The sequence below is a fragment of the Mirounga angustirostris genome, unplaced genomic scaffold (assembly GCF_029215605.1).
Source record: "Mirounga angustirostris isolate CCGP_5_RB_7025 unplaced genomic scaffold, mMirAng1.0.hap1 SCAF_14, whole genome shotgun sequence".
NCBI classification, from domain to species: Eukaryota; Metazoa; Chordata; class Mammalia; order Carnivora; family Phocidae; genus Mirounga; species Mirounga angustirostris.
Window position 1 is genome coordinate 65,735,989 of NW_026991722.1, and position 24,352 is coordinate 65,760,340.

At 50.5% G+C, this 24,352-nt stretch overlaps 2 protein-coding genes and 1 pseudogene across 5 annotated transcripts; all 3 read left to right on the plus strand.

Annotated features, from left to right (window-relative positions):
- The first annotated feature begins 1,905 nt into the window (after window positions 1-1,905).
- Window positions 1,906-13,118, plus strand: LOC123852859 (glutathione S-transferase theta-1-like). The gene is given in 6 exon segments (XM_064578075.1): window positions 1,906-2,014; window positions 3,881-3,968; window positions 5,706-5,752; window positions 5,755-5,855; window positions 12,288-12,464; window positions 12,653-13,118. Coding segments are annotated over 6 exon segments (717 nt in total). The 3' UTR covers window positions 12,848-13,118.
- LOC123852858 (centrosomal protein 15-like) lies at window positions 6,629-7,429 on the plus strand (annotated as a pseudogene).
- A 1,798-nt stretch (window positions 13,119-14,916) lies between the features above and the next one.
- Window positions 14,917-22,265, plus strand: LOC123852860 (glutathione S-transferase theta-3-like). 4 transcript variants are annotated; one of them, XM_045887212.3, is made up of 5 exons: window positions 14,917-15,161; window positions 16,778-16,865; window positions 18,685-18,835; window positions 21,345-21,524; window positions 21,836-22,265. In XM_045887212.3, the coding sequence occupies exons 1-5, from the start codon at window positions 15,050-15,052 to the stop codon at window positions 22,028-22,030; spliced, it is 726 nt and encodes a 241-aa protein (XP_045743168.1). In that variant the 5' UTR covers window positions 14,917-15,049; the 3' UTR covers window positions 22,031-22,265. The 4 variants fall into 4 exon arrangements, with proteins under 4 accessions (XP_045743168.1, XP_045743169.1, XP_054366392.1 ...); XM_045887213.3 differs by having other exon boundaries at window positions 14,918-15,161; window positions 21,348-21,524; XM_054510417.2 differs by having other exon boundaries at window positions 14,918-15,161; window positions 16,778-16,806.
- The last annotated feature ends 2,087 nt before the right edge of the window (window positions 22,266-24,352 follow it).

Here is a 24,352-nt window from a genome sequence, read left to right on the forward strand (position 1 = left end):
GTTTCCCCAGATTTGCTGGGAGACTACACTTCTACAGTGCTCTGAGCATTGGTTGGGAGCATTATGTCTAAATGGCCTTTATCTCTTTTTCTATAAAATAAGAAATCCATCAGTCTCTTGTGAGTTCAGATCCTAAGAAAAAGATTAATTCTGGAACATGGTCCAAATTAGATTTTGAGCCTTCAAGATTGAGGCTGAGCCCTAGACAGGATCCTGCCCAGCTCCTCCTGGGGTGCTGATTAGGGTCAGCGGGACATGAGGATCGAGTAACTTGCCTCCTCTGAGTGTCTAGCTCCTTTTTCAGACTTCAACATCTGAAATCTGAAGTTCTCATCCCTCCTTAAATATTTTTTTCAGTTGAAAATCATTATTATCAACATTTGCTTTCTTTGCAAAGAGCTTTCTTATTGTGTAGAAAACGTTATGTTCTTGCGGATGCATTTTCATTTGAACTTATGTTAGGAAATGACACTGACGCCATATGACCAGCCAGGTGGCATGCTCTGGGGGATCCCGGGGTAGTAAGGAACAGGCCTGAGACTGAGGCTCAGCAGGTGAGTCCAGGGGTGATGAGTTGTAAGGGCCCTGTAGGGCTCTAGCCTCCTCATTATTTTATCTATCTACATATTTATTATTGAGATATAACTGACATAACATTGTGGAAGTTTAAGGTGTACAACTTGTTGATTTGATACATTTATATATTGTAATATGAGCTAACACTCTATTATGTCACCTAATTATCATTTCTTTTTCATAGGGAGAATAACTAAGATCTAGTCTCTTAGCAACTTGGAAATTGTAATACAGTTGTTGTCTATATTGTTGACAACAAATGTTGACTAATAACCATTATGTTGTGATAGATCTCCACAACTTATTTATCTCCTAGTTGCAAGTTTGTACTCTTACACATTTTTCCAGTCTTCCCACCTTCCAGCTCCTGGTGACCACTTTGTGTCTATGAGTTTGGCTTTTTTTAGATTTCACAAATAAGTGTGATTACACCGTATTTGTCTTTCTGTTTGACCTATCTCACTCAGCATAATGCCCTCAAGGTCCATTCAGGTTGTCACAAATGGCAGGATTTCCTTCTTTCTCATGGCTGAATAGTATTCCATTGTGTATATATACCACATGTTCTTTATCCATTCTTCCTTGGCGGACACTTAGTTATTTCCATGTCTTGCTATTGTGAATAATGCTGCAATCAACGTGGGGGTGCAACTATCTCTTTCATATCCTGTTTCCATTTCCTTTGGATATATGCCCAGAAGTGGCGTTGTTGGATCTCTCCCCATCATTTTAAAGATGGAGAAACTGAGGCCCAGAGCCGGGAAGAAACAAATTCAGGGAATGTGATGCACTGTGCTGGCAGGAGCAGGAAGACAAAGGCTGCCAAATTATAGGAAACGCAATCTGAGCCGAGTGAGTTACCACAAAATGCTAAACATAAGCCCCGAGGCTGTGCCACTTGCTAGTATCACGGTCTCGGGGGTGTTCTTAGGAACAGCGACTCTGGAACCAGACTTTCTGGGTCCATAATCACTTCTTGCCTCAATCTCGACATCTCTAAAATGGAGATGATAGGAAATTCTGACAGCGACAACGTGGATGAATCTTGAAGACACCATGGTAAGTGAAATAAGATAGTCACAAAGGACTGGGGACTCTCGGCGGGACCCTTGGAGGGGCGACCATCGCGTCACCACCCCGCCGGCTGGGCCCTGCGCTCTTGGTCCCAACCCCTCAGACACGCCCCTAGCCGCTCCAGCGATTGGACCAAAGTGCCTGGGCCCGCAGCCACCCAACGGGGAGCATGGCCCCACGACCGAGTGAGTTTCCTGGCTGCGCTCCGGTTCGCGGAGTCCCTGGGGTCGCGAGTCCGGTCCTGCGGCCCCCGCCATGGGCCTGGAGCTTTACCTGGACCTGCTGTCCCAGCCCTGCCGCGCCGTCTACATCTTCGCCAAGAACAGCATTCCCTTCGAGCTGCAACCGGTGGACCTGCTCAAAAGTGGGCCCAGGCTTGGGTTTGGGAACCAAAGAGATTGGGGAGGAACGGGGAGGCCAAAAATTGCTTGAGAGGACGTCCGGTGCCAACCCCTTCTTAGGGCCATTGCTGAAAAAGGTGAGCCACCAGGGACATCCGAGATTCGGGTAATCCCCCAAACTCTGCTCGGTCCCGCGGGATAGACGATGGGGCTCCGCCGAGGCCAAGTGAAGGGGTGGGGAGCTTGAGGAAAAAGAGAGACCTGGTGAACAAAAACAGGGTGTACCTGGACATAGGGAGAGAGGACCTCCAAAAAAGAGATGGGGGCAGGAGGTGGGGGGTTAGGGGGTCGAGCATGGAGACTGCGGCAGAGCCGAGTCCCTCCTTTGTGGTCCCCAACTGCCGAAAATCTGCCACAGCAGTCACCAGGGTCCCGACCTTCCAGCCCTGCGCTATGCATCGGCCCAGTTTGCATTGGGGGTCCCCCTCTGTCCCTACTTCTGCGTTGCCTTCTCCTGCTTTACCTCTGCCTTCTTATTTCTGCTGGGAGGGGCACCCCAGGGGGTATGCCGGGAGCCTGAGGGGAGACTGCAGGGGAGGCTGCTGGAGCTTGCTGAGCCGGGCACTCTGAACTGGAGGGTGTGTTTCTCTGGCAGGCTCCCAAGGCTCCAGGGACACAGCAGGCATCTGGGGGGAAAGAGGGAAGCAGAACCCAGGTATTGCCGGGTGGGCAAGTAGGGTAACTCTACTTGGCTGAGACTCCCCACCACCATCACTTCCCCACCCCACCAATAAGGAACCACAGTTGGGCCCTTGCCTGCCTTTGTGCCTTTGTACTGGCCTGTCTCTCTGCCTGAATCATCATCTTCTCCCATCTTCTCCTGGGGGGATTTCCCACTTGTCCTGCCCAGGGGTTACTTCTGCAGAGTATAGGGGACAGCGCATGGGGACAAAGGAACATCCCAGCCAGACTGTTAAATAAAGGGTGCAGAGGGGTGTGTTTCACTAGGAGAGCAGAGCAGGTGTGTCTGGTGAAGGCTCAGTCTGAAGGGAGGGAAAAGGAAGGATAGTGGGTGTATTTGAGGCTAGAGTGTTAAGGCAATCATGTATGGCTTCGAGGAGCTTCCACCTGATCCTGGGGTAATGGGGAGCCACTGAAGGCTGTTGAGCAGGGTGGCGATAAGCCTAAGTGCTCTTCAGAAGCTTCTCTCTGACTGCATCTGCAGGAGTAGGAGCCACGCCCACAAACTCAAGCAGAGGCCAGGATCCCAGGGGACATGGGGCTGTACCTTTTGGGAGGCTGTAGGTGGGACAAAAATGTGACTGTTCCAGCTCCAGCAGAGCCTAAAGGCAGGGCCAGCCCTGTGTCCCCAGTGGCCAGGGCAGGGTGAACAAGGGGACACAGAGGAGCTGGTGGAAGTTGTTTGCAAGTAAATAGATACCAGGAAAAAGCCACTTCTCTGTGTTTGGTGACCTTACCTTAGAGTCCACAGGGAAAGGGGCAGTGTAAGAGATCAGAGTGCCGTTCGGGTGACCAGCCACCCTCCTCTGGCAGCTTGGGGCACCCTGAATGTGTACTTAATGAGGCCGGGGATGGTGCAAAGGTGGTGGGTGCGGTGAGTGTGAAGGCCCAGCTGAAGCATCATATCCCGCACCTTGGGCTGCGGGTAGAGCTTGGGCCCAATGGGACTTGGCATGGGCTGTCGAGGTCCATTTTGCAACATTTGGCAGAGCAGTATCCCGTTTCTCCCAAAGTGGCCCTCGCTAGCCTTTCATGCAGGAGAGCACCTGGGGGCTGGAGAAGAGCCATGAAATTGGGGCCTGGGCATGGTAGGGAGTGCGCAGGGCTCAGTGTTTCCTCCTTCACCCACCGTGATGGGCTCTCTGCAGGCCAGCACCTCAGTGATGCCTTTGCCCAGGTGAACCCCCTGAAGAAGGTGCCTGCTTTGAAGGATGGAAACTTCACCTTGGCTGAGAGGTAACTGGGGCCCTGGGGCTGCTACCAGAACTCACTGGAATCATCTTGTCCTAACCCTCTTATTTTAATTAATTAATTAATTAATTAATTTATGTGTGTTAAAGAGAGAGAGAGCGCTTGAGTGAGCAGAGTGAGAGGCAGAGGAAGAGGGAGAAGAGAGAAAATCCACAAACAGACTCCCTGCTGAGCTCAGAACCTGACACGGGCTAGATTCCAGGACCCTGAGATCATGACCTGAGCCCAAACCAAGAGCTGGCTGCTTAACTGACTGAGCCGCCCAGGCGCCCCCTAACTCTCTATTTCAGAGACAAGAAACTAAAATCCTCAGAGGTGAAGGGCTCTTAGCCCAACATCCCATAGAGAGTCAGGGCTGGAACCCGGACCCCTGCCTGCCTGCCCGCTGGTCCAGTTCACAAGGATGCTTGGACAAGTAAACATCTATTTTACTTCTGTACCCATCCTGTGGTTGTTGGTGAGAGTACCCCAGGGCAGGGGTGCAGGGCAGGGCAGGGGCAGCGCTCTGGCTCGAGATGGCCCATGGGCGTCTAGGCTACCCAATGGCTCCAAGTCGGCTGCAGCCTCCCTGAGTGGGCGTCACCCGAGGGAGGACCATGAGACAAGTGGGTGTTTTACATCACAACAGGTCCCAAGAAGTGAAAAGGTCAAGTCTTTTCCCAGTTTGGCCCCTTTTGTCACCTGAGTCACCCCTCCCATAACAAGCAGAACTTGAAGTTTTAGAACGTATCTCTGGAATTGTGAGATGGGTGCATCCCTCCAAGAATTCCTAACATTATGCCAGTGTCATTTTTTTCTTTCTTTCTGCTGCTCTCTACTGTCCTGGGTCCTTGTGTCACCCAGTGTTGAGCACCCATGGTACCTGCCAGGAGCATTGTGTGATTTCTGCATTCTTCTGTGTCTTTTCTCACTGTCAGGAGGTCTGTGACTCCCGGGGACCTGCAGCCCTCCCCAGAGGTGGTTTGAACCGTTAGCTGGGAGGAAAAGGAGCTCTTGTACAGACAAGTGAGTTGTTAAGCCAGGGCATGGATACAGGATTCTTAATAGGGAACAGAGGTTTTCTGCCCTTATTGGCTGGGGTGCACAACCCTTGGGGTACCCCAAGTTCCTGAAAGCTTTCCTATGGCCCCAAATTCATGCATTCTCAGGGCCCTTCCAGGTCCATCCCTGTCCCACCACCATGGTAGCCCTCATAACCTAGGGCAGGAGGAGAGCTCCAGGGGCCTGGTCTTTTCTGCTGTTCCATGATCCTGCAGCAGCCCCAGTGCTTCCTACTGGGTGCTTTAGGGAGAACAGAAGGATGAGAGGAATGCCTTTTTGAGCAGTCAGGCCATCTGAGGCTGGTCTGGATGCCAGAGGATGAGAATGGATGCAGACTGGAAAGAACTGAGCTTATTTAAGGCTCAGCTTTTGATGTCTCCTCCAGGAAGCCCTCTGACCCTCTGATCAGAGACTGTCTCTGAACACTTGGCAGGATACTCTGCTGTGGGCTTTTGCCTGGTGGTAGGATGAACTCGTGTGTTAGCCTCAGAAAGACTCTCAGCCCTGCCACCAAAGGCTCTGTGCCCTGGGCAAGTCCCTTCACTGTCTAAGCCTGGCTTCCTTCTCTGGAAAGTGAGGCAAATACCTTGACACATCGTCAGGAAGATTAAAGAAGGGACTCTGATTAAGCCCCTAGCACAGTGTCCTTTCTCCACCCATCATGTCATCCCTCCCCTACAGCGTGGCCATCCTGCTCTACCTGACCCACAAGTATAAAGTCCCCAACCACTGTACCCCCAGGATGTACAGGCCTGTGCCCTTGGGGATGAGTACCTGGCATGGCAGCACACAGCCCTGCGGAGAAGCTGCCTCCGGGCCCTGTGGCATTAGGTGAGGCCCTGAGGTCATTGCCCCAAAGGGGCTAAAGCACCATTGCATTCTGTTCCATTTGGATAGTCTCTATGAAATTAACTTTGACTCCACTAATTCTTTCTTCTGTTGTGTCCACATTGCTATCCAACCCATCTAATACAGTCTTTTTTTTTTTAAATGTTTTATTTATTTATTCATGAGAGTGAGAGAGAGAGAGAGAGAGGCAGAGGCAGAGGGAGAAGCAGGCTCCCCTCTGAGCCAGGAGCCTGATGTGGAACTCGATCCCAGGACCCTGGGATCATGACCTGAGCCGAAGGCAGACGCTTAACCATCTGAGCCACCCAGGCGCCCCTAATACAGTCTTTTTTTGAGACATGTATTTTTCAATTCTAGAAATTCCATTTGGTTCTTTTTTAAGTTTCCATTTCTGTGCTGAAATTTATCATCTGTTTACCCATTTGGTCCATCTTTTCTTCTAAATTCTTTAACATATTTTTGATAGTTACTTAAAAGTCTTTGTCAGCTAATTTTCATACGTTGGTCCCCCGTGGGTCTATTTCTATTGGCCATTTTTTTATCCTCCTGATTATGGGTCACATTTTCTTCCTTTTTTTATGGTGTGCTAGACATTAGGTTCAAAAAAAGAGCTTTACGGATGAGGTCCGAGTGCGACTGGGACAGTCACCTTCAGCTTCTGCACGCAACCAGATGATTTGCCTTCAGGCTCTAAGCCTTAAGAGCACTTCACTTGATCTTTATCTGCATTGGCCCAGGCTCTTCAGTCCAGCAGAAAGCTTATAAGGCAGCTTTGACTAAAGATGACGTCCTTGTTTGCTCAAGAAATTCACCTTTATAAAAGACATGAAGAAATAGTATCACAAAGATTAATGTTACTTCAACAAATGGAGAATAAATTTATGGATGAAAACAAGGAAAAGGCATCTCAGATGCAAGCAGCTGAGACTGCTTGTAAAAGGAACCTTGGTCTTTTAATGGATATAGAAGCATCAGAAAAGTCTCTATAGACCCGGATTCACCCAATTCCATCACCAGAGGTGGTTTCTCTTGAGATTCTTTTTTTTTTTTTAAGATTTTATTTATTTATTTGAGAGAGAGAGAGAGAGAGAATGAGAGAGAAATAGAGAGAGAGTGCACAACCAGGGCAAGTGGAAATCAGAGGGAGAGGCAGAAGCAGGCTCCCTGCTGAGCAAGGAGCCCAGGACCCTGGGGTGGCACCTTTCTCTTGAGATTCTTTACTGGACATCAAGAGAAGAATATATTCCCAAATGGGAACAATTTCTTTTAGGAAGAGCACCATATCCTATTGGTGTTGAAAATGAAAATGAGGGGCACCTGGGTGGCTCAGTTGGTTAAGTGACTGCCTTCGGCTCAGGTCATGATCCTGGAGTCCCAGGATCAAGTCCCACATCGGGCTCCCTGTTCAGCACGGAGTCTGCTTCTCCCTCTGACCCTCTCCCCTCTCATGTGCTCTCTCTCATTCTCTCTCTCTCAAATAAATAAATAAGATCTTAAAAAAAAAAAAAGAAAATGAAAATGAAGCAGAAAATACCATTCAGAATGAGGCGCAGTGATAACTTCTTCACATACTCTTTTAAAAAAAACCTGTTTAGTACAGCTGAATATTAAAGAATATGTGGGTCATTTACGGTATCTTAGGAATCGAATATGTTCATATTGTCCCATTACCTCCTCGATGACATGAAGATAGGAGAATCGGTTGACAAGTCTCAGGTTTTATCACTTTGAGACCTACTATTACTTCAGGGTCACGAATTTGCTTTCTGCCAATCCCATGGAAGTGTTAAGAGCTAATATTGAAAGGTGGACTGTTTATTAAGTAAGTCTTTAAATAAGTGTTATGCGGGGCGCCTGGGTGGCTCAGTCGTTAAGCGTCTGCCTTCGGCTCGGGTCATGATCCCAGGGTCCTGGGATCGTGGGATCGGGTCCTGCATCGGGCTCCCTGCTCGGCGGGAAGCCTGCTTCTCGCTCTCCCACTCCCCCTGCTTGTGTTCCTGCTCTCGCTGTCTCTCTCTCTGTCAAATAAATAAATAAAATCTTAAAAAAAAAAAAAAAAGTGTTATGTGTGTCATTTTTTTAAAAAAATCATTTATTGTCATTCTCATCTAAACAGTGAATACTGGTTGTTCTGATTTTTAAAAAAAAAAAAAAAGGTAGAGGGGCACCTGGGTGGCTCAGTCATGATCCCCAGGGTCCTGGGCTCCTTGCTCAGCAGGGAGCCTGCTTCTGCCTCTCCCTCTGATTTCCACTCGCCCTGCTTGTGCACTCTCTCTCTATTTCTCTGTGTCAAATAAAAAAAAAAACTTAAAAAAAAGAAGAGTCACATGCTCTTCTGTCTGAGCCAGCCATGTATGATTCCAGTTATATGAGATCCTTAGAGTAGTTCTGTTCCTAAAGACAAAAAAGTAGAAGGATGGCTCTCGGGTTGGGGGAGGAGGGTATGGGAAGTTTTGGCTAATGGGGACAGTTTCAGTTTGGGATGATGAGTAAGTTCTGGAGATGGTTGGTGGTGTTACTCAACCCCTGAGTCTAGGTTCCTGAGTCTCAATGTCATAGAAATGAACATTGAACTTGAGAGAAAGAAAACAGGTGGAGTTTATTAGAGATAGCTTGTATAAAAGGGGGCCGACAAGAAAGAGGAATGTCGCTACCCACCTCGGTAGCGTGCGAGGGCACTTTATAAAAAGGTACTTCTCCAAAGGGTGAGGGGCTGGGAATGGGGAAGCGTCCTTCAGTCCCACGGTCATTATCTTGTGGGCGTCACTTTTTAGTGGACACAAGACAATCACAAGATGCTTTTCTTCATGGTCGACATTCTTCTAGGGCTCCTGGAAAATAGAAATACTTGTGCAAGCAGGCTTTAAATTGTTACTTCTAATTTTGCCCAGGCAACCATTACTCCCTCATGGCTCTTATCTCTCATTCATTCTCTTTCCCAGAGGAGATATTTGTCTCCAAGCTTATGGAAACTTTTTTTTTCTTATGGAAACTTTTAACCCTTGTCTCAGACTGGTGACTTTCACAGGAGCTTAGTCCCTCTTGCTTTCCCTATACTATCTCTGCAGTGATAGTTGTACATGCTTCTGGTGTGAATGTGCTTAGTGCCGTGGAACTGTACACATAAATATGGTTAGATGGGAAATTTTATGCTACGTGTCTCTTACCATAATTAAACATTTAAAAAATTATAGTAACATGTAATCAGTAGAAAAATCATTAATGCACTATTTTGCATTCTTTTCTTGTACTGTGTCTTCGGAATCTGGTGTGTATTTTGCATGCGCAGCACAACTCAGTTAGGACCGGCCACGTTTCAAGAGCTAGTCACTAGCGGCTACCATATCAGATATCATAGGTTTTGGCTTTTTTTCTTTTCTTTTTTTTGCCCTTTCTTTTATTTTTTTATTTTTAAAAGTTCTATAACTCTTTGATAGCTTTAAACAAAGATAAGATTATGTTCTTTCCACCGTTGTTATGATGGGAGCTATGGTTTTTGTGATGTTGATGTCCTTATCAGAAGTGGGATTCCTACCCAACTTTTACATCAGCATGGATGGGACTGAAGGAGATTATGCTAAGTGAGATAAGTCAAGCAGAGAAAGTCAATTATCATATGGTTTCACTTATTTGTGGAACGTAAGGAATAGCATGGAGGACATTAGGAGAAGGAAGGGAAAAATGGTGGAGGGGGGGGAATTGGAGGGAGAGATGAACCATGGGAGACTATGGACTCTGAGAAACAAACAGGGTTTTAGAGGGGAGGGGGGAGGGGGGATTGGTTAGCCTGGTGATGGGTATTAAGGAGGGGACATACTGCATGGAGCACTGGGTGTTGTATGAAAACAATGGATCGTGGATCACCACATCAAAAACCAATGATGTATGGTGACTAACATAACATAATAACATTAAAAAAAAAAAAAGAAGTGGGATTCCTTATTTTTTTAAAGTGTATGGCTAATTGTGGGTCATGGGCTTTATTTCTCTGTCTCCTGTCATTTCTTATATAAAACAGAAACAGAGGACAAAAATTCAAAAGACCTCTTCGTTGCCCTCATTCCTTCCTGAGAGGCCATTCTGCTCTGGGATCTGGTGGGAGTCTTTCAGTTCACGATTTTATGCATTATTACACTTAGGTGTCGTCATAGGCAAAATAAAGTTTTGCCTTGAGTGTTTAAAATTTTATATAAATGCTCTCATATCACTCTGCAATGTGCATTTTTCTGTATTGCCATGGGTGGATCTAATTTATCCATTTTAACTACTCTATAGTAATTCATTATATAAATAAATCAGAATGTATTTATTACCCTACAATGATCTTTTATATTTAAAGAGGAACAAAACCACTCTTTAAAACCCTAAGAATTGGGGCGCCTGGGTGGCTCAGTCCTTAAGCATCTGCCTTCAGCTCAGGTCATGATCCTAGGGTCCTGGGATCGAGCCTTGCATTGGGCTTCCTGCTCTGCGGGAAGCCTGCTTCTCCCTCTCCCACTCCCCCTGCTGTGTTCCCTCTCTCGCAGTGTCTCTGTCAAATAAATAAATACAATCTTAAAAAAAAAAATTAAAAAAAAAAAAACCCTAAGATTTTTGGATCAACCAAACCAGAACAGAATGGAAATGTAGACAATCTCTTGCAGGGGCGAGGACGATAAAAAATGAGGGAGGAGGGCTAGGTCGGTTGTGCAGAGTGAGAGCCCATTGTGCCCTCCTGAAGGAGTGGCTTCTCCCCAACATCAGCCTTAGATACTGAGCAAGGATACTCTGGCCAGCACCCTTTACATGAAAAAGAAGCTGGAGGGGCACCTGAGTGGCTGTCGGTTAAGTGTCTGCCTTTGGCTCAGGTCTTGATCCCAGGGTCCGGGGATTGAGCCCTGAGTTGGGCTCCCTGCTCAGCGGGGAGTCTGCTTCTCCCTCTCCCTCTGCCCCTCCACCCACTTGTGCTTGCTTTCTGTCTCTCTCTCTCAAATAAATAAATAAAATCTTAAAAAAAAGAAAGAAAAAGAGGCTGGAAATCTGGACTCCTATATGAAATGTCCCCATTTTTAAATGTCAGCAACGGATCTATATTTTTATTTTTATTATTATTATTTTTTTAGAGAGAGAGTGGGGAGGGGAGGGACAGAGAGAGAGAGAATCTTAAGCAGGCTCCATGCCTAGCGTGGAGCCCGACGTGGGGCTCAATCCCACGATCCCGAGATCATGACCTGAGCTGAAATCAAGAGCTGGACATTTAACTGACTGAGACACCCAGGCGCCCCTGATCCATATTTTTAGAAACTCTGTAGCCAAAGGAATGTCATTAGCTTAGGGCTGGCCTTCAGGCACCAGCGGGTGACTGCTGATTCTGTCTACCTTGTATGGAGGAGGAAACTGAAGCCCGAAGCCAGGGCTCATGTACAATCCTAGTCCTGTTTACCTAAATCCCAGGCTCCCCCAAGCAACTTTACCAAATGAAGCATGAAGCATTCTTCCCTTGCTCCCCATCCACTAGTATCTCCCGACAGCTCTGCCAACCCATGAGGCTGTTGATGGCTTCCCCCTAAAACACCTTCCTCCCAGAATCCTGGACACCACTCTTTCCTGGCCCTCCTCCTTAGTTCCTGGTAGCTCGTTGCCAGAAAATGTCGGGCGCCTGGGTGGCTCAGTCGGTTAAGTGACTGCCTTCGGCTCAGGTCATGATCCTGGGGTCCCTGGATGGAGTCCCGCATCGGGCTCCCTGCTGGGCGGGGAGTCTGCTTCTCCCTCTGACCCTCCCCCCTCTCATGCTCTCTCTCTCTCATTCTCACTTTCTCAAATAAATAAGTAAAATTTTTTTAAAAAAAAGAAAGTGTCCCTTCTACTCTTGGCTTAGTCTTTTCTTGGCTGTGCCGTCTCGGGCAACTGACCGTCCCTCTCTTTCTGGGCCCCACTTTTCCATTTACAAGAGGAGTCATGTACTATTATTTCTATATTGTAGATGAGGAAATTGAGGCTCAGAGGGTTTGGGTATTTTGCTTTAGGTCACACACGCTTTGTAAGTGGCAGAGTGGAAACCTTACAAGCTCATCCTCCTAATTATACAGTAAGAGGTACTGATTTTACATTCAGGGGGAAGGAGGTTATAACATAGACTGTCCCTAGGCTAGATTTATACTTCCAAAGTATAAAATTCATGGTTCAAGTCCCCCTCTGAGTTTGGGTCCTTCTGTCAGATGCCCCCGAGGCTCAGCCATCAGAGAACACGGAAGCAGGAATATTTTTGGGAGAGGTGGTCCTTTGGGAATTTCCCTGCAGGCCTAGCCCAGCCTTAGAAGAAAGGTGCATGGAACCAGAAAGCAGCTCAAACTGGGGCGGGGGAGGCACACTTGCCTTCCTGCCCCTGAGGCTGGGCTGGCCCCTAACCCTCTACTTTGCCTCCCCACCTCCCAGGTGATGTTCCCTGTTTTCCTAGGTGAGCCAGTATCTCCTGAGATGTTGGCAGCCACGCCAGCTGAATTGGATGTGACCGTGCAGTTGCTTGAGGACAGGTTCCTCCAGAACAAGGCCTTTCTCACCGGGCCCCACATCTCGCTGGCTGATCTGGTAGCCATCACAGAGCTGATGCATGTGAGTGCTATGGATAGGGTGGCCTGCCAGGCAGGGAGGGCCCTGGGCTTATGTTGCCCCCCACCTGGCCATGTGCCAGGCTTATGTGTGGAAGCCTCTTCTGGAGCTCTGGGGCCCCCAAACCAGGCAGATGCTGCCATCCTTGACCTTACCCATCCACCCTCATCCTGTTCCCTTTATCCCTGCAGCCTGTGGGTGCTGGCTGCCAAGTCTTCGAAGGTCGACCCAGGTTGGCGGCATGGCGCCAGCGTGTGGAGGCAGCAGTGGGGAAGGATCTCTTCCGGGAGGCCCATGAGGTCATCCTGAAGGCCAAGGACTCTCCACCTGCAGACCCCACCATAAAGCAGAAGCTGATGCCTCTGGTGCTGGCCATGATCTGGTGAGCCGGGAAGCCCAGTCCCCGTGCTTGACCGTGGCAGTTCACAAAGCACCTTCATTTCCACTGTCCCATGGGAGGCAGGTTCAGAGGAGTAGTGATTTGCCTGGTCAGTCCCACTGCACCTGTGCTCCCAGGTCAGGTCCTTACACCTGTACCATCTTGCACAGCTGCTTAAAAGCCACAATGAGAACGGAATAGCCCGCTCTTATCTCCTTTAATCACTGCATCTCGTTTTCAGTTTGGGAAATAAACCTGGGCTAAGCCTGAGCCTACACTTCTAACTCGGAGGTGTGATTTATTTGACCTTCTGTCTTGGCCCTGGTCTTGGTCTCTATCCGAAAGACAACCCCCCTTCTGAGGCCCTATGGGTCAGCTTCCCCATGATGGTTGCCAAGAGTGAAATTAACAAATGCCCTCTACTCTTCTAATTCTTGGAGAAAGTGATTTATCAGACAGCATAGGAATCAGCAGGCATCCCATATGTGGTGACTATAGGCATGGTGATCAATCAGTTGGCTGGGCCAACCTCCCAGGACATGGCCCTTTGGCATCAAGTACTGTAGCTCATGAGTCCTGCCTCTGTTCTGCTGAACTGATCAGGAGGGGTAAATCTAAACAGCAGCTCTCCTGGTCAGGAATCAGTCATGCAGGGCCTTAAAGGCCATGCCTATGATCTGTAAACCCTAAATAGGCATAGTGTGCCTGTCAGATTGCATTTCTTTCTTTCTTTATATTTTATTTTTTTTAAGATTTTATTTATTTATTTGACAGAGAGAGCGAGAGAGCACAAGCAGGGGGAGCAGTACAAGGAGAGGGAGAAGCAGGCTTCCCGCTGAGCAAGGAGCCCGATGCAGGGCTCGATCCCAGGACCCTGGGATCATGACCTGAGCTGAAGGCAGACGCTTAACCATCTGAGCCACCCAGGTGCCCCTCTTTATATTTTATTTTAAGTAAGCCTCCACACCCACTGTGGGGCTTGAACTCATGACCCTGAGATTAAGGGTTGCATGCTCTACTGACTGAGCCAGCCAGACACCCCACCACATTGTATTTTAAAATAATATTCTGGCTCTCCGGGGTTGGGTGAGAGGGCTTGCACTTGAGGGTGACCAAAGAGGAAGCAGGGAAATTGGATATTATAGTGATCCTGCCAAAGTGATTTGTGCAGGAGGGCAGGGCAATGAAGGGGATGGAGAACATGGCCCCTCCCAGACTGGAGAGGGCTCTAGCCCTAGCACAGGAAGGCAGTCTCCTGGGGGTATAGGTTTTACTTAAATCTTACTTAAATTTTCCAATAACATCCTCTTGCCAAGGGGTTTTCTGTGAATCTTGGTTTTGGGGGCAGGGTCTTCTTACCCCAAGAGCCTCTCTTAGGGAATGGGGGTTCATAACCACTGACCTCAGGGGCCAGATGGTGTCAGTTGGAGGGACTTGGCTCTGCAAAGGAAGTGAGGAAGTTTCAGGCCCCCCTGCAAACCTCTGGGTGGGCCCCACTGGCTTCCGCCTTTTGCTAGAAGGATTAGCTTAGCTGGGTTGTAATGAATATGACCCCAGGGATTAGGGAGGGGTGGCTCATTCTTTACCTGGAGTTTGGGCCAGGGCTCTGTAAGGAGCTGGGGTCCAGAAACCTCCGCAGCCTCCATCCTGGGCACTGGGCCCAGGGGAAGCTACTGTACCTCCGTTCTCTGCCTCCCTTTGTGTTTCTGGGGACTTAGAAGCTCCTTCTCTCTCAGTCCCCTCCTTGAGCCTGGGGAGGTGGTTTGGGCCAACTGAAGGCAGCCGAGCCCTTTCGATCCTAAATTCACTGAGGGTCTGTGCTGGAAGCGTCCTTGGCGTCCCGTTCCCATTACCATCATCCACTGCACCATTTGACAAAGGTAGACACTGAGGTCCGGGAAAGGGGTGTGACCTGGCAACGAAATCTCAGGTCAGAGGCCAAGTCTCCCAGCGTCCTCTCCACCAAGAGAACTGCAGCCCAGATTCCAGGGAAGGGAAGGAGGGAGAGCTGCGGCGCCGCTGATTGGCCCAAAGTTCTCTAGAGCCAGCCAGTGGGCGGGGAGGGTGTGGCGGGGCTCAGACGCCCCCACCCCCCACCCCCACCCCTCTCCCCCGGATTGCGCTCCGATTTAGGCCCGGTGGCCTGGCCGTTTCTGTTGCCAGTCTTATACCCTGGGCGCGACCCCGGGGGTGGTCCGCTGCTCCCGCCATGGGCCTAGAGCTCTACCTGGACCTGCTGTCCCAGCCCTGCCGCGCCGTCTACATCTTCGCCAAGAAGAACGGCATCCCCTTCGAGCTGCGCCCGGTGGAGCTGCTCAAAGGTGGGCCTGGCAGGGAGGCAGGCCCTGCGGTCGGGGGCGCCTGTGTGGTGACGGATCCCCCGCCCCCCCGCCCCCCCGCCGCCGCCGCCGCCGGCGCGGCAGACCGACTGGAGGACACACCCTCCAGTACCGAAACTGTGTAATCGGTTATCGGTTGTGTCTTTTTCAAGAGCCCCGATCTTTGCCTAGTGAATACGAAACGTTTTTCAAAATACAGTTGAGGGGCGCCTGGGAGGCTCAGTCTTAAACGTCTGCCTTTGGCTCGGGTCGTGAACCCGGGGTCCTGGGATCGAGCCCCGCATCGGGTTCCCTGCTCAGCGGGGAGCCTGCTTCTCCCTCTCCCACTCTCCCTGCTTGTGTTCCCCCTCTCGCTGTCTCTCTTTGTCAAATAAATAAATAAAATCTTTAAAAAGAAATACAGGTTGAGAGGGAGCAGAGCCGAGAGAGGGAGCAGTGGGGGGCGTGGGGTGCGGGGCGGGAAGGGGGGGTGTGGGGAAGTGGAGTGAGTGCCCCAATACCTCCCCCACGCCCGCCCTCGCCCCCGGGCTTGGAGAATACAATGAAACTGCCTCCTCATTTCTGAATTGGAGTAGCCTGCATCTCTTGAATGGCTGCGGCTGCCTGCAGAAGGCGGTTCCACCTCAATCTGGTCTCCTCTTTACTTCTACCTAGGCCTGCCTACCTCCCCTCCACATTTACAGGATCCAGTGCAGGGGCAGGGCTGTAATTGGACCGCAGGACAGTTGGACAGCAGGCCTACCCTTGGGCAGGCCAGGGGGGGAGATCTCTTCTTGGCTGAGCCTGCCCACCTTCTGTCTTTGGTGCCCCCAGCTTGGGCCACCAAGTGCTATGCTGCCACCTTGCTCCACCTTTCCAGCCCTTCTTGGGTTGGGGGCTGGGCACAGAGGCATTTTCTGGAGGGAGAATGGGTAGGGCTGATTCTCTTCACCCAGGAGAAGGGCAAAGAGGCCCATAGGTGGGCCTATGGCCAGGCTGGAGCCTGGTTCCACGGAGGCCCTCTGACTCCACACACAGTAATTGTACCCTCCAGCACTGGCCCAGCTCAAGGAATGCAGAAGTGAACAGACCTGCGAACCCCCATTGGGGAAGAGTTTTGAGAGTTTGGCACGGGACAGAAAGAAGAGCTGAGCTGCTGGAGGCTGGGTGACTGAAGAGGGCAGGAGGTCCTGGAGAGAATGAGGCTGGACTGGGGGCCGCGGGCAGGTGTGGTGTGGACAGGGCACCCAGCTGGCATAGGAAGATGGATTGCAGGGGCAAGCCTAGAGCCCAGGGAGGAGACTGGAGTGTCTGACATATGGATGAATTGGCTGGGGCTAGGGGTGGGGGTGACTTGCAGCTGCAGGGACTCACCCTCCCTTCATGGCCAAGCTGAGATGCTGCTTGGCCCGGGCTCCCAGCGGGGTGGACGCAGGAAGGGTGGGCCTCTAGTGGTGTCAGGGTCTGTGATCTGGTGGCCAGGAGAGTGGTCTCTTTCCTGTTGCCCACCTGGATAGGGGCCTCAGAAAGTTGGGGCCTGGATGTTGGGGTGGCGGTGGGGGAGAGGCCTCAGGGGGGCTCAGAGTTCTCCTCACCGGCCTCACTGCTCTCTCCCACAGGCCAGCACCACAGCGATGCTTTTGCCCAGGTGAATCTCCTGAAGAAGGTGCCAGCCTTGAAGGACGGGGACTTCACTTTGGCCGAGAGGTATCAGGTCCCCAGGCTGCTACCCAGGCCTTGTGAGACCAGTCAGCCATCTGTGTATCTACTGTTGATGGCTTGGATCACGGCTTGTGTGCCCTGAGCACCTGTGGCAGCCCCAGCAGGCAGAGGAGCCTGGGGCTGGGAGGAGCTATTGAAGTCATGGCATCCCCCCCTCCAGCCCCTCTCGCCCCTCTGGCCCATTGTATAAAGGAGGAAACTGAAGCCCAGAGAGGAGGGGCTTGCCCAAGGTCACAGGGCCCAGCCTGTGTCCAGGCCTCCTCTCTGCCAACCCAGCCCCCAGATGGAAGGTGAGCTAAATTTTGAGGAGTAGCTGTACCCTACCACTTCTACAAATCTTGGGGGCAAGTACTATTGCCCTGGGAGTCAAGAGAGCACCCAGAGAGCTTCAGTGGCTATTTGCTGAGCACCCACCAGGGCCAAGAACCATCTAGGATGTGGCGCCAAAGCAGTGAACAATTCTAAGCCCTTGGCCTCCTGGAGCTTATATTCTAGAAGGGGGGACTGCTAATCTCTGTTAGGTGTAACCCATGGAGAAAATAGGCTAAGAGTGGGGGTGTGTGCAATTTTGAGTAAGATGTTGAGTGAAGGGCCCCTTGAGGAGGAGGCATCTGTGCAGAGACCTACAGGAACAGAGGAGCAAGGTATTTGGGAAGAGTGTTCTGGCTGGAGGGAACAACAAAGCCAAAGGCTATGAAGGGGGACAATGCTTGGGGGACAGGTTGAAGAGGCAAGACATCCAGCATGGCTGGGGTGAGGGAGGGGCAGTAAGCAGGGCATGAGGTCGGAGGGGAGCATGTGGGGCCAGGAAGACTTTGGCTTTTACTGTAGGTAAGATGGGGCCATTGCAGGAGTTTAAGCAGAGGAGAGCTGAGATCCAACTTAGGTTTTAAAGGATCCCTCTGGCTGGGGTGAGAAGGTACTATGCTTATCCAGGAGAGAGGTGCTGGGATCCCAGACCAAGGTGGTGGTACAGGGGGATGTAGTGGTCAGTTCTGACTGCGCTTGAAGGTCAAGCCCAAGAGTGTGCTGAAGAGATGGAGGTAGGTGGGAGAGATGAGAACCCAGGCCAGCCTCCAGGTTGGTGACTGAATAGTGATATCCTTTACTGAGGCCACATAGTACCTCTGTGGTAGAGCCAGATTCACGTTCCACTTGGCTTCAGAACCTCTGGTCCTTGGACAGTCCAACATACATGGAGGCATGGTGCTCTGGCCAGACATGATGCACAGGCCAGACATGGTAGAGGGAGAGGGGAGGGGAGGAGGTCAGAGAGGGCTTCCTGGGGGAGGAGGCTGGAGGTTTTGGGCAGGTAGAGAGGAGAGTGGGACAGGGTGGGAAGCAGTGACCCATTCACCTGGGAGGCTTTGTCCCAGCCCCAGGGAGTGAGGGGACAGCTCTCCTTGCTCCTGTCGTGACCATGCATGGGATATGGTGGGGAGTGCTATCTGAGTTGCTGTTGTCTTTCAGGAACCATGTTGGGCCCCCCTTCCTCCTGGAAGCTTTCTCTGAGTACCCCATCACCCTCCTTCTGAAATCCCAAGACATTTTGTTTTTCACTTGGTGCCCTTAGTTCAGATGATAGGATGACCCAACGTAGAGCTGTGTGACCCTAGGCAGTCACCTAACCTCTCTGAGCCTCACATTCCTACTCTGCATCATGGTGCAGAGAGAGTATAATGCTCCACCCATAGGAGTTGGGGAAATGTGAGCAGTGGGGGCCAGCCTCCACCTGGGGCCTAGCCCCTGTGGAGTGGCTGGAAAGTGACTAGTACATGTTCCTCACCCCCTCCGTGTCCCCCAGTGTGGCCATCCTGTTGTATCTGAGTCGCAAATATGAGGTCCCCGACCACTGGTACCCCCAGGACCTGCAGGCCCGTGCCCGTGTGGACGAGTACCTAGCCTGGCAGCACACAGCCCTGCGGAGTAGCTGCACTCGAGCCATGTGGCAGAAGGTGAGCTATGGCAGGACGGGGACCCTTTGAGGATGCTCAAGCGACAGTGCTTCCTGTTTAAAAAATTCTGTTCAGGCGCCTGGGTGGCTCAGCCTGTTAAGCTATCTGCCTTCTGCTCAGGTCCTGATCCCGGAGTCCTGGGATCGAGCCCCATGTCGGGCTCCCTGCTCTGCGGGGAATCTGCTTCTGCCTCTGCCTCTGCCTGCCACTCCCCCTGCTTATGCTGTCTCACTCTCTCGCTCACTTTCTCTCTCTCAAATAAATAAATAAAATCTTGAAAAAAAAAAATTCCGCTCAGACCTGAGGCCTTAGAACACCAAATTGTAGAATGCCAGAGACTCCAGTCCAGCCAACTTGTTTCCCAGAGGGGAAGCCAGGGCAGAGCCAGGGAGTGATTTCCCCCAATGTGCCCTGATTCCTGAGCTGCTGGGATTCAGAAAAATCTCAAACTAGGAAGAAATGGGGTGTCATTTCAATAAAGTTGATCTGATTTCTGGGTGTTCAAGGATTTCTAAGCCTAAAAACACTGAAAGACTTAAAGAAAAGCCTAATAGATTTTATGCATAACAATGACATTTTGTGTAAGGAGGAAAGGATTAAACTTAAAACAAGCAAAAAACTGGCAAAGATTTGTTAGAAGTAAATTTTGCATGCCTGGGTGGCTCAGTCAGTTAAGCATCAGACTCTTGATTTCAGCTTAGGTCTTGATCTCAGGGTCTTGGGATCAAGCCCTGGGTCAGGCTTTATACTGAGCATGGAGTCTGCTTCTCCCTCTCCCTCTTCTCCTCCCTCTGCTTTTGCTCTCTCTAAAATAAATAAATAAAATCTTAAAAAAAAAAAAGAAAGGGGTGCCTGGGTGGCTCAGTCAGTTAAGCATCTGCCTTTGGCTCAGGTCATGATCTCAGGGTCCTGGGATCGAGCCCTGCACTGGGCCCTCTACTTAGCGGGGAGTCTGCTTCTTCCTCTTCCCATCCCTCTGTGCTCTCTCTCTCTCAAATAAATAAATAAAATCTTTTTTTAAAAAAAGAATAACACTTTTTTTAAAGATTCATTTATTTGAGAGACAGAGAGAGAGCACACATGAGCATGCACACGCACCCACCCATGAACTGGGTGCAGGGAGGGGCAGTGGGAGAGAATCTCATGTAGACTCCCTACTGAGTGTGGAGACTGACTGACTGGGCTCCATCTCACCACGCTGAGATCATGACCTGAGCCCAAATCAAGAGTTGGATGCTTAACTGAGCCATCCAGCTGCCCCTGAAAGAAGTAACATTCTTAGTATTTAAGATGCTCTCAGAAAGCCCTCAAACAAAGGCACAGGAGAAAAATGGGCACAGGAAACCAGCGGAGATTTACTTGAAGAACAGAGAGAAATGGTCATTAAGTGGATGAAAATACATTTAACCTAAGTAAGAATCAAGTAAATGCACACTAAAACAGCACCCACATACCATTTTTACCCATCAAATGTACGGATGTTTTTGAGATGTGTGCTCTGAATTGTTATTTGTAGGGTACTTACAAAGGGCCTGGCACACAGTGGGTGCCCTGTTCATGGGAGGGAGCATGAGAAGGGTATGCTCATACTCTGCTGCAGGTAGAGTACCACCGTTATGAAGGGCCCTTGGGCAAAGTGCAGGTTTCTATAACCTTAGAAGTGTCTTCCTCGAGCCTCTCGGGGCTAGAAGAGGAACCCCGAAGAGCTGGTAGAAGCAGGAGCCTGGTGGGTTTGAAGGCAGAATGGAGAGAAGTCAAACAGAGTGAGTATAGACCTTAGGTACTCAAATTGTGGTCCAGGGACCAGGAGCATCAGACCACCTGGGAACTTAGAAATGCAGAGTCTTGGGGCACCTGAGTGGCTCAGTCGTGAAGCGTCTGCCTTCGGCTCAGGTCATGATCCCAGGGTCCTGGGATCGAGCCCCGCATCGGGCTCCCTGCTCCACGGGAAGCCTGCTACTCCCTCTCCCACTCCCCCTGCTTGTGTTCCCTCTCTCGCTGTGTCTCTCTCTCTCAAATAAATAAAATCTTAAAAAAAAAAAAAAAAGAAATGCAGAGTCTCAGGCACTACCCAGGCATTCAGATTAGGAATGTGCACTTTAACCGGATCCCAGAGGGATTCACATACATCATCCCATTTGAGAAGCCTGGGGTGGATAAGGAGGTGGGGAATGGGGAGAGGGTGACTGCTGCACTGAGGAGGAGCCTTGTGTTGAGGTCTTCATGGTGAAGGTAGTGGAGAGCCATGGAAGGCTTTATGCAGGGGGTGTTATGGGCAGACTGGGATTCCAGAAGTTCCCCCCATTGGCTGCCTTGCATGAGGCCCTAGGGAGAGTGGAGGCTGTCCATGTTGGAGTAGAAGATGACGCCTGGGCTGGTGGTGGCCATGGGTGGAAGAAGTGGGTCGGAGTGAGGAGAAATTTGAAGGCCTGGTGGTAGATTGGATGAGAGCAGGAACTAGGCTAGGCTTTGAGCAGACCCTAAGCCCTCTCTCTGCCTGCCCATCCAGCAGATGATGTTCCCAGTGTTCCTGGGTGAACAGGTGCCCCCTGAGACATTGGCATCTACCCTGGCTGAGCTGGACAGGTGCCTGCAGCTGCTTGAGGACAAGTTCCTAAAGGACCAGGACTTCGTTGCTGGACCTCACATCTCAGTGGCTGACTTGGTGGCCATCACAGAGCTGATGCATGTGAGTGCCATGGGGTGGTCCACTGGGCAGTGGGGTGTCCTGGGAGGGAGCCAGTGTTGCCCTTCCGGGTTGTGGGACCCTGGGCAAGTCACTCCCCTCTCTGAGCCTCAGTGTTCTCATCTGTAAAATGGGGCTTCAGACCCTATCCTGCAGCAATACTGAGAAGCTTCCAGTGTCTCCCAGAGAACATCCAGCCTATTACATGTTGTGGCCAAGGAGGGAAAATCCATCCTGGGGAATTACTCAACTAGGTCATCCTGGCTTGTGCTTGACCATGCCTACCCCCTCCACTTGGCTTCCTGTCCCCATAGCCTGTCAGTGCTGGCTGCCAAGTCTTCAAAAGCCGACCCAAGCTGGCTGCATGGCGCCAACGTGTGGAGGCCGAGGTGGGGAAGGATCTCTTTCAGGAGGCACATGCAGCTGTCATGAAGGTCAAGGACTTGCCTCCAGCTGACCCGGCCATAAAGGAGAAACTGAAGCCCTCTGTTCAGGGTTTATTGCAGTGAGTGGAAGGCCAGGCTTGCAGAGATGATGGAGACTCTGTTGTCAGAATGAAGAGGTGGAGTTGTCCCTCCTAGGCTGTGAGCAAGACATACTCTCCAGTCTCTGGTCCCTGGTTCCCTCCAAGCATCAGGTCTTCGTTCCTTCTTCTGTCTGTCTCCACACTCCACTCCCACCCCTTCCACTCTGACTTCGTGTCACCCCTGGAAAGAGCTTAGTAAACACATATTTGACCCTGTCTCTCCTGTGTTTGAAACTTTCTATGGTGCTGAACTGCTCTGGGGCTAAAGTATGAATCACTGAACTTTGCATTCAAGGCCTTGCCCACCCCTCCAGGGCACCCCCTTCTGGTTGCACACAGTAGCCCATCATTTTTAGACCCCTTCTCCCAGCTCCCACCTCCACCTCCTGGCCTTGGCTCAGGCTGTTTTCGTGGCTAATAGGGTCTGTCTTCACCTTTGCCCGGTGCCCCTTCTGGTCTTTAGGCATTTGTCACCTTTCACTTCTCCAGGGAGGCTTCCCTGACTTCCCCAGCTCCAGGCCAAGTCAGATGACACCCCCCCCACCCCCAGGCTCCTTAGCCCCAGTGCTTCCCTCCCCTCAACCCTGGAACAAAGCTGGTTCAGCAACCCCTCGACTGAGCACATGTCATAGATGGGGTTCACGCTGGTGAAGAGATGTCTGAATCAGGCATGGCCTTGTGCTCTTAGGTCACTGTCCTCCCTCTGGGGTGATGCTGTCTCCCACAGGTGGGTTGGGTGCAGGGCTGGTTTATGAAGCTCCTTGCAGGGAGGGAAGTCCCAGGTTAGTTCCTGGCACTCTGGGTGCTGCTGCTGATGAGGGAACAGAAGGCAAGCTGAGGACAAAGCAGAAGCTGACACCCCGTACCCTGCCCCCCCATGGGATATATGTGACATTCCTCAGGCACTCCTGGATGCCCAAAAGGAAAAACAAATAGTTAACTAGAGACCCCAATCCTGCAAGACCTGAGTCTCCCTCAGTTTACCTACAAAAGCCTTAGCAATAGCTTCCAGAAGGGAATGCAAATACAATTAAATGTCCTTATAACCTGCAGCCCATCGACATACTTGAAGTGGGCAGAATGTAATGTTCCTCCAGAAAGTTCCCAACTATCTTAATGTTAATGCCTTGCTAGAGGGGAAAAACAACCTTAACTTGACAATGGCAAGGCTTCCCTATCTTGTAGGTCCTCCTTAGCATATGAAAGTTCTCTTGAAACCTTTTTCCTTACCTCCCCCAACCCCATGGTATATAATCAGCCACCCCTAACAACCCCAGAGTTGCAGCTCTTTCTGCCCACGGGGCCTGTCCCCGTGCTTTGATAAACCACCATTTTGCACCAAAGACGTCTCAAGAATTCTTTCTTAGTTGTTGCTCCCGACACCACCCCACTGAACCTCACCTACATTCCAAAACCCCATCAACTGAGAGGCCGTGCTCTCCCAAACCTACTCAGAACCCAGCCACTGTCTTATCTGTGCCCCACCCTGGGTCCCAGACTTGCCACCTGTCCCCGTCCTTTCTCCTCAAGACTGTTAGAATCTACCTGTCTTGTGTCCTAGACCCTCTGATATCTTAGTTATCCAATAAACTGCCTGCCTTCTCATGGAGACTCTTTTTTTTTTTAAGATTTTAAATCTCTACATGGGGCTTGAACCTGCAACCCTGAGATCAAGAGTCGCATGCTCTCCCGGCTGAGCCAGCCAGGCGCCCCAAGGCTCCTTTAGTGTGCACACTCATATAGAATTTTAGAAGTGTAATTGAAATTATTCATACACACCCACAAAATTTCAATTGCATTTTCATTTACAAGTCAAACAAGTTTGCAACACTGATGAGAGTGCCATGTTTAGCCATATCAACAGGATTTCCATGTTTTTAAAAAATATTCCTGAGAGAGAGAGAGCTCACACAAGCGGGTGGGGGGTGGGGGGAGGGGCAGAGGCAGAGGGAGAAGCAGACTCCCTAAGGAAGCCTGATACCAGGCTAGATCCCAGGACCCTGGGATCATGACCTGAGCCAAAGGCAGACACTTAACTGACTGAGCCACCCATCCACCCCCAGATTTCCATGTTTTAAGTGACACATTTTGTTTTGACCATAAAAATATAGGGTACTGTAAACATGGCTGGTAATTTGACTAGGACCTGGCTTTCATCCCTTGATGGACAGTACTTCACTATGAGACAAGGTTACCACAGGTGCAAGAGGCCACAAAGGCAGATGTCTGTCAGGGCCAGGTAGGGATGTAGTGAGCCAGAGGGTCTCTGTCCAGCCCCACCTGAACTCGCAAGTGTCACCTGGCT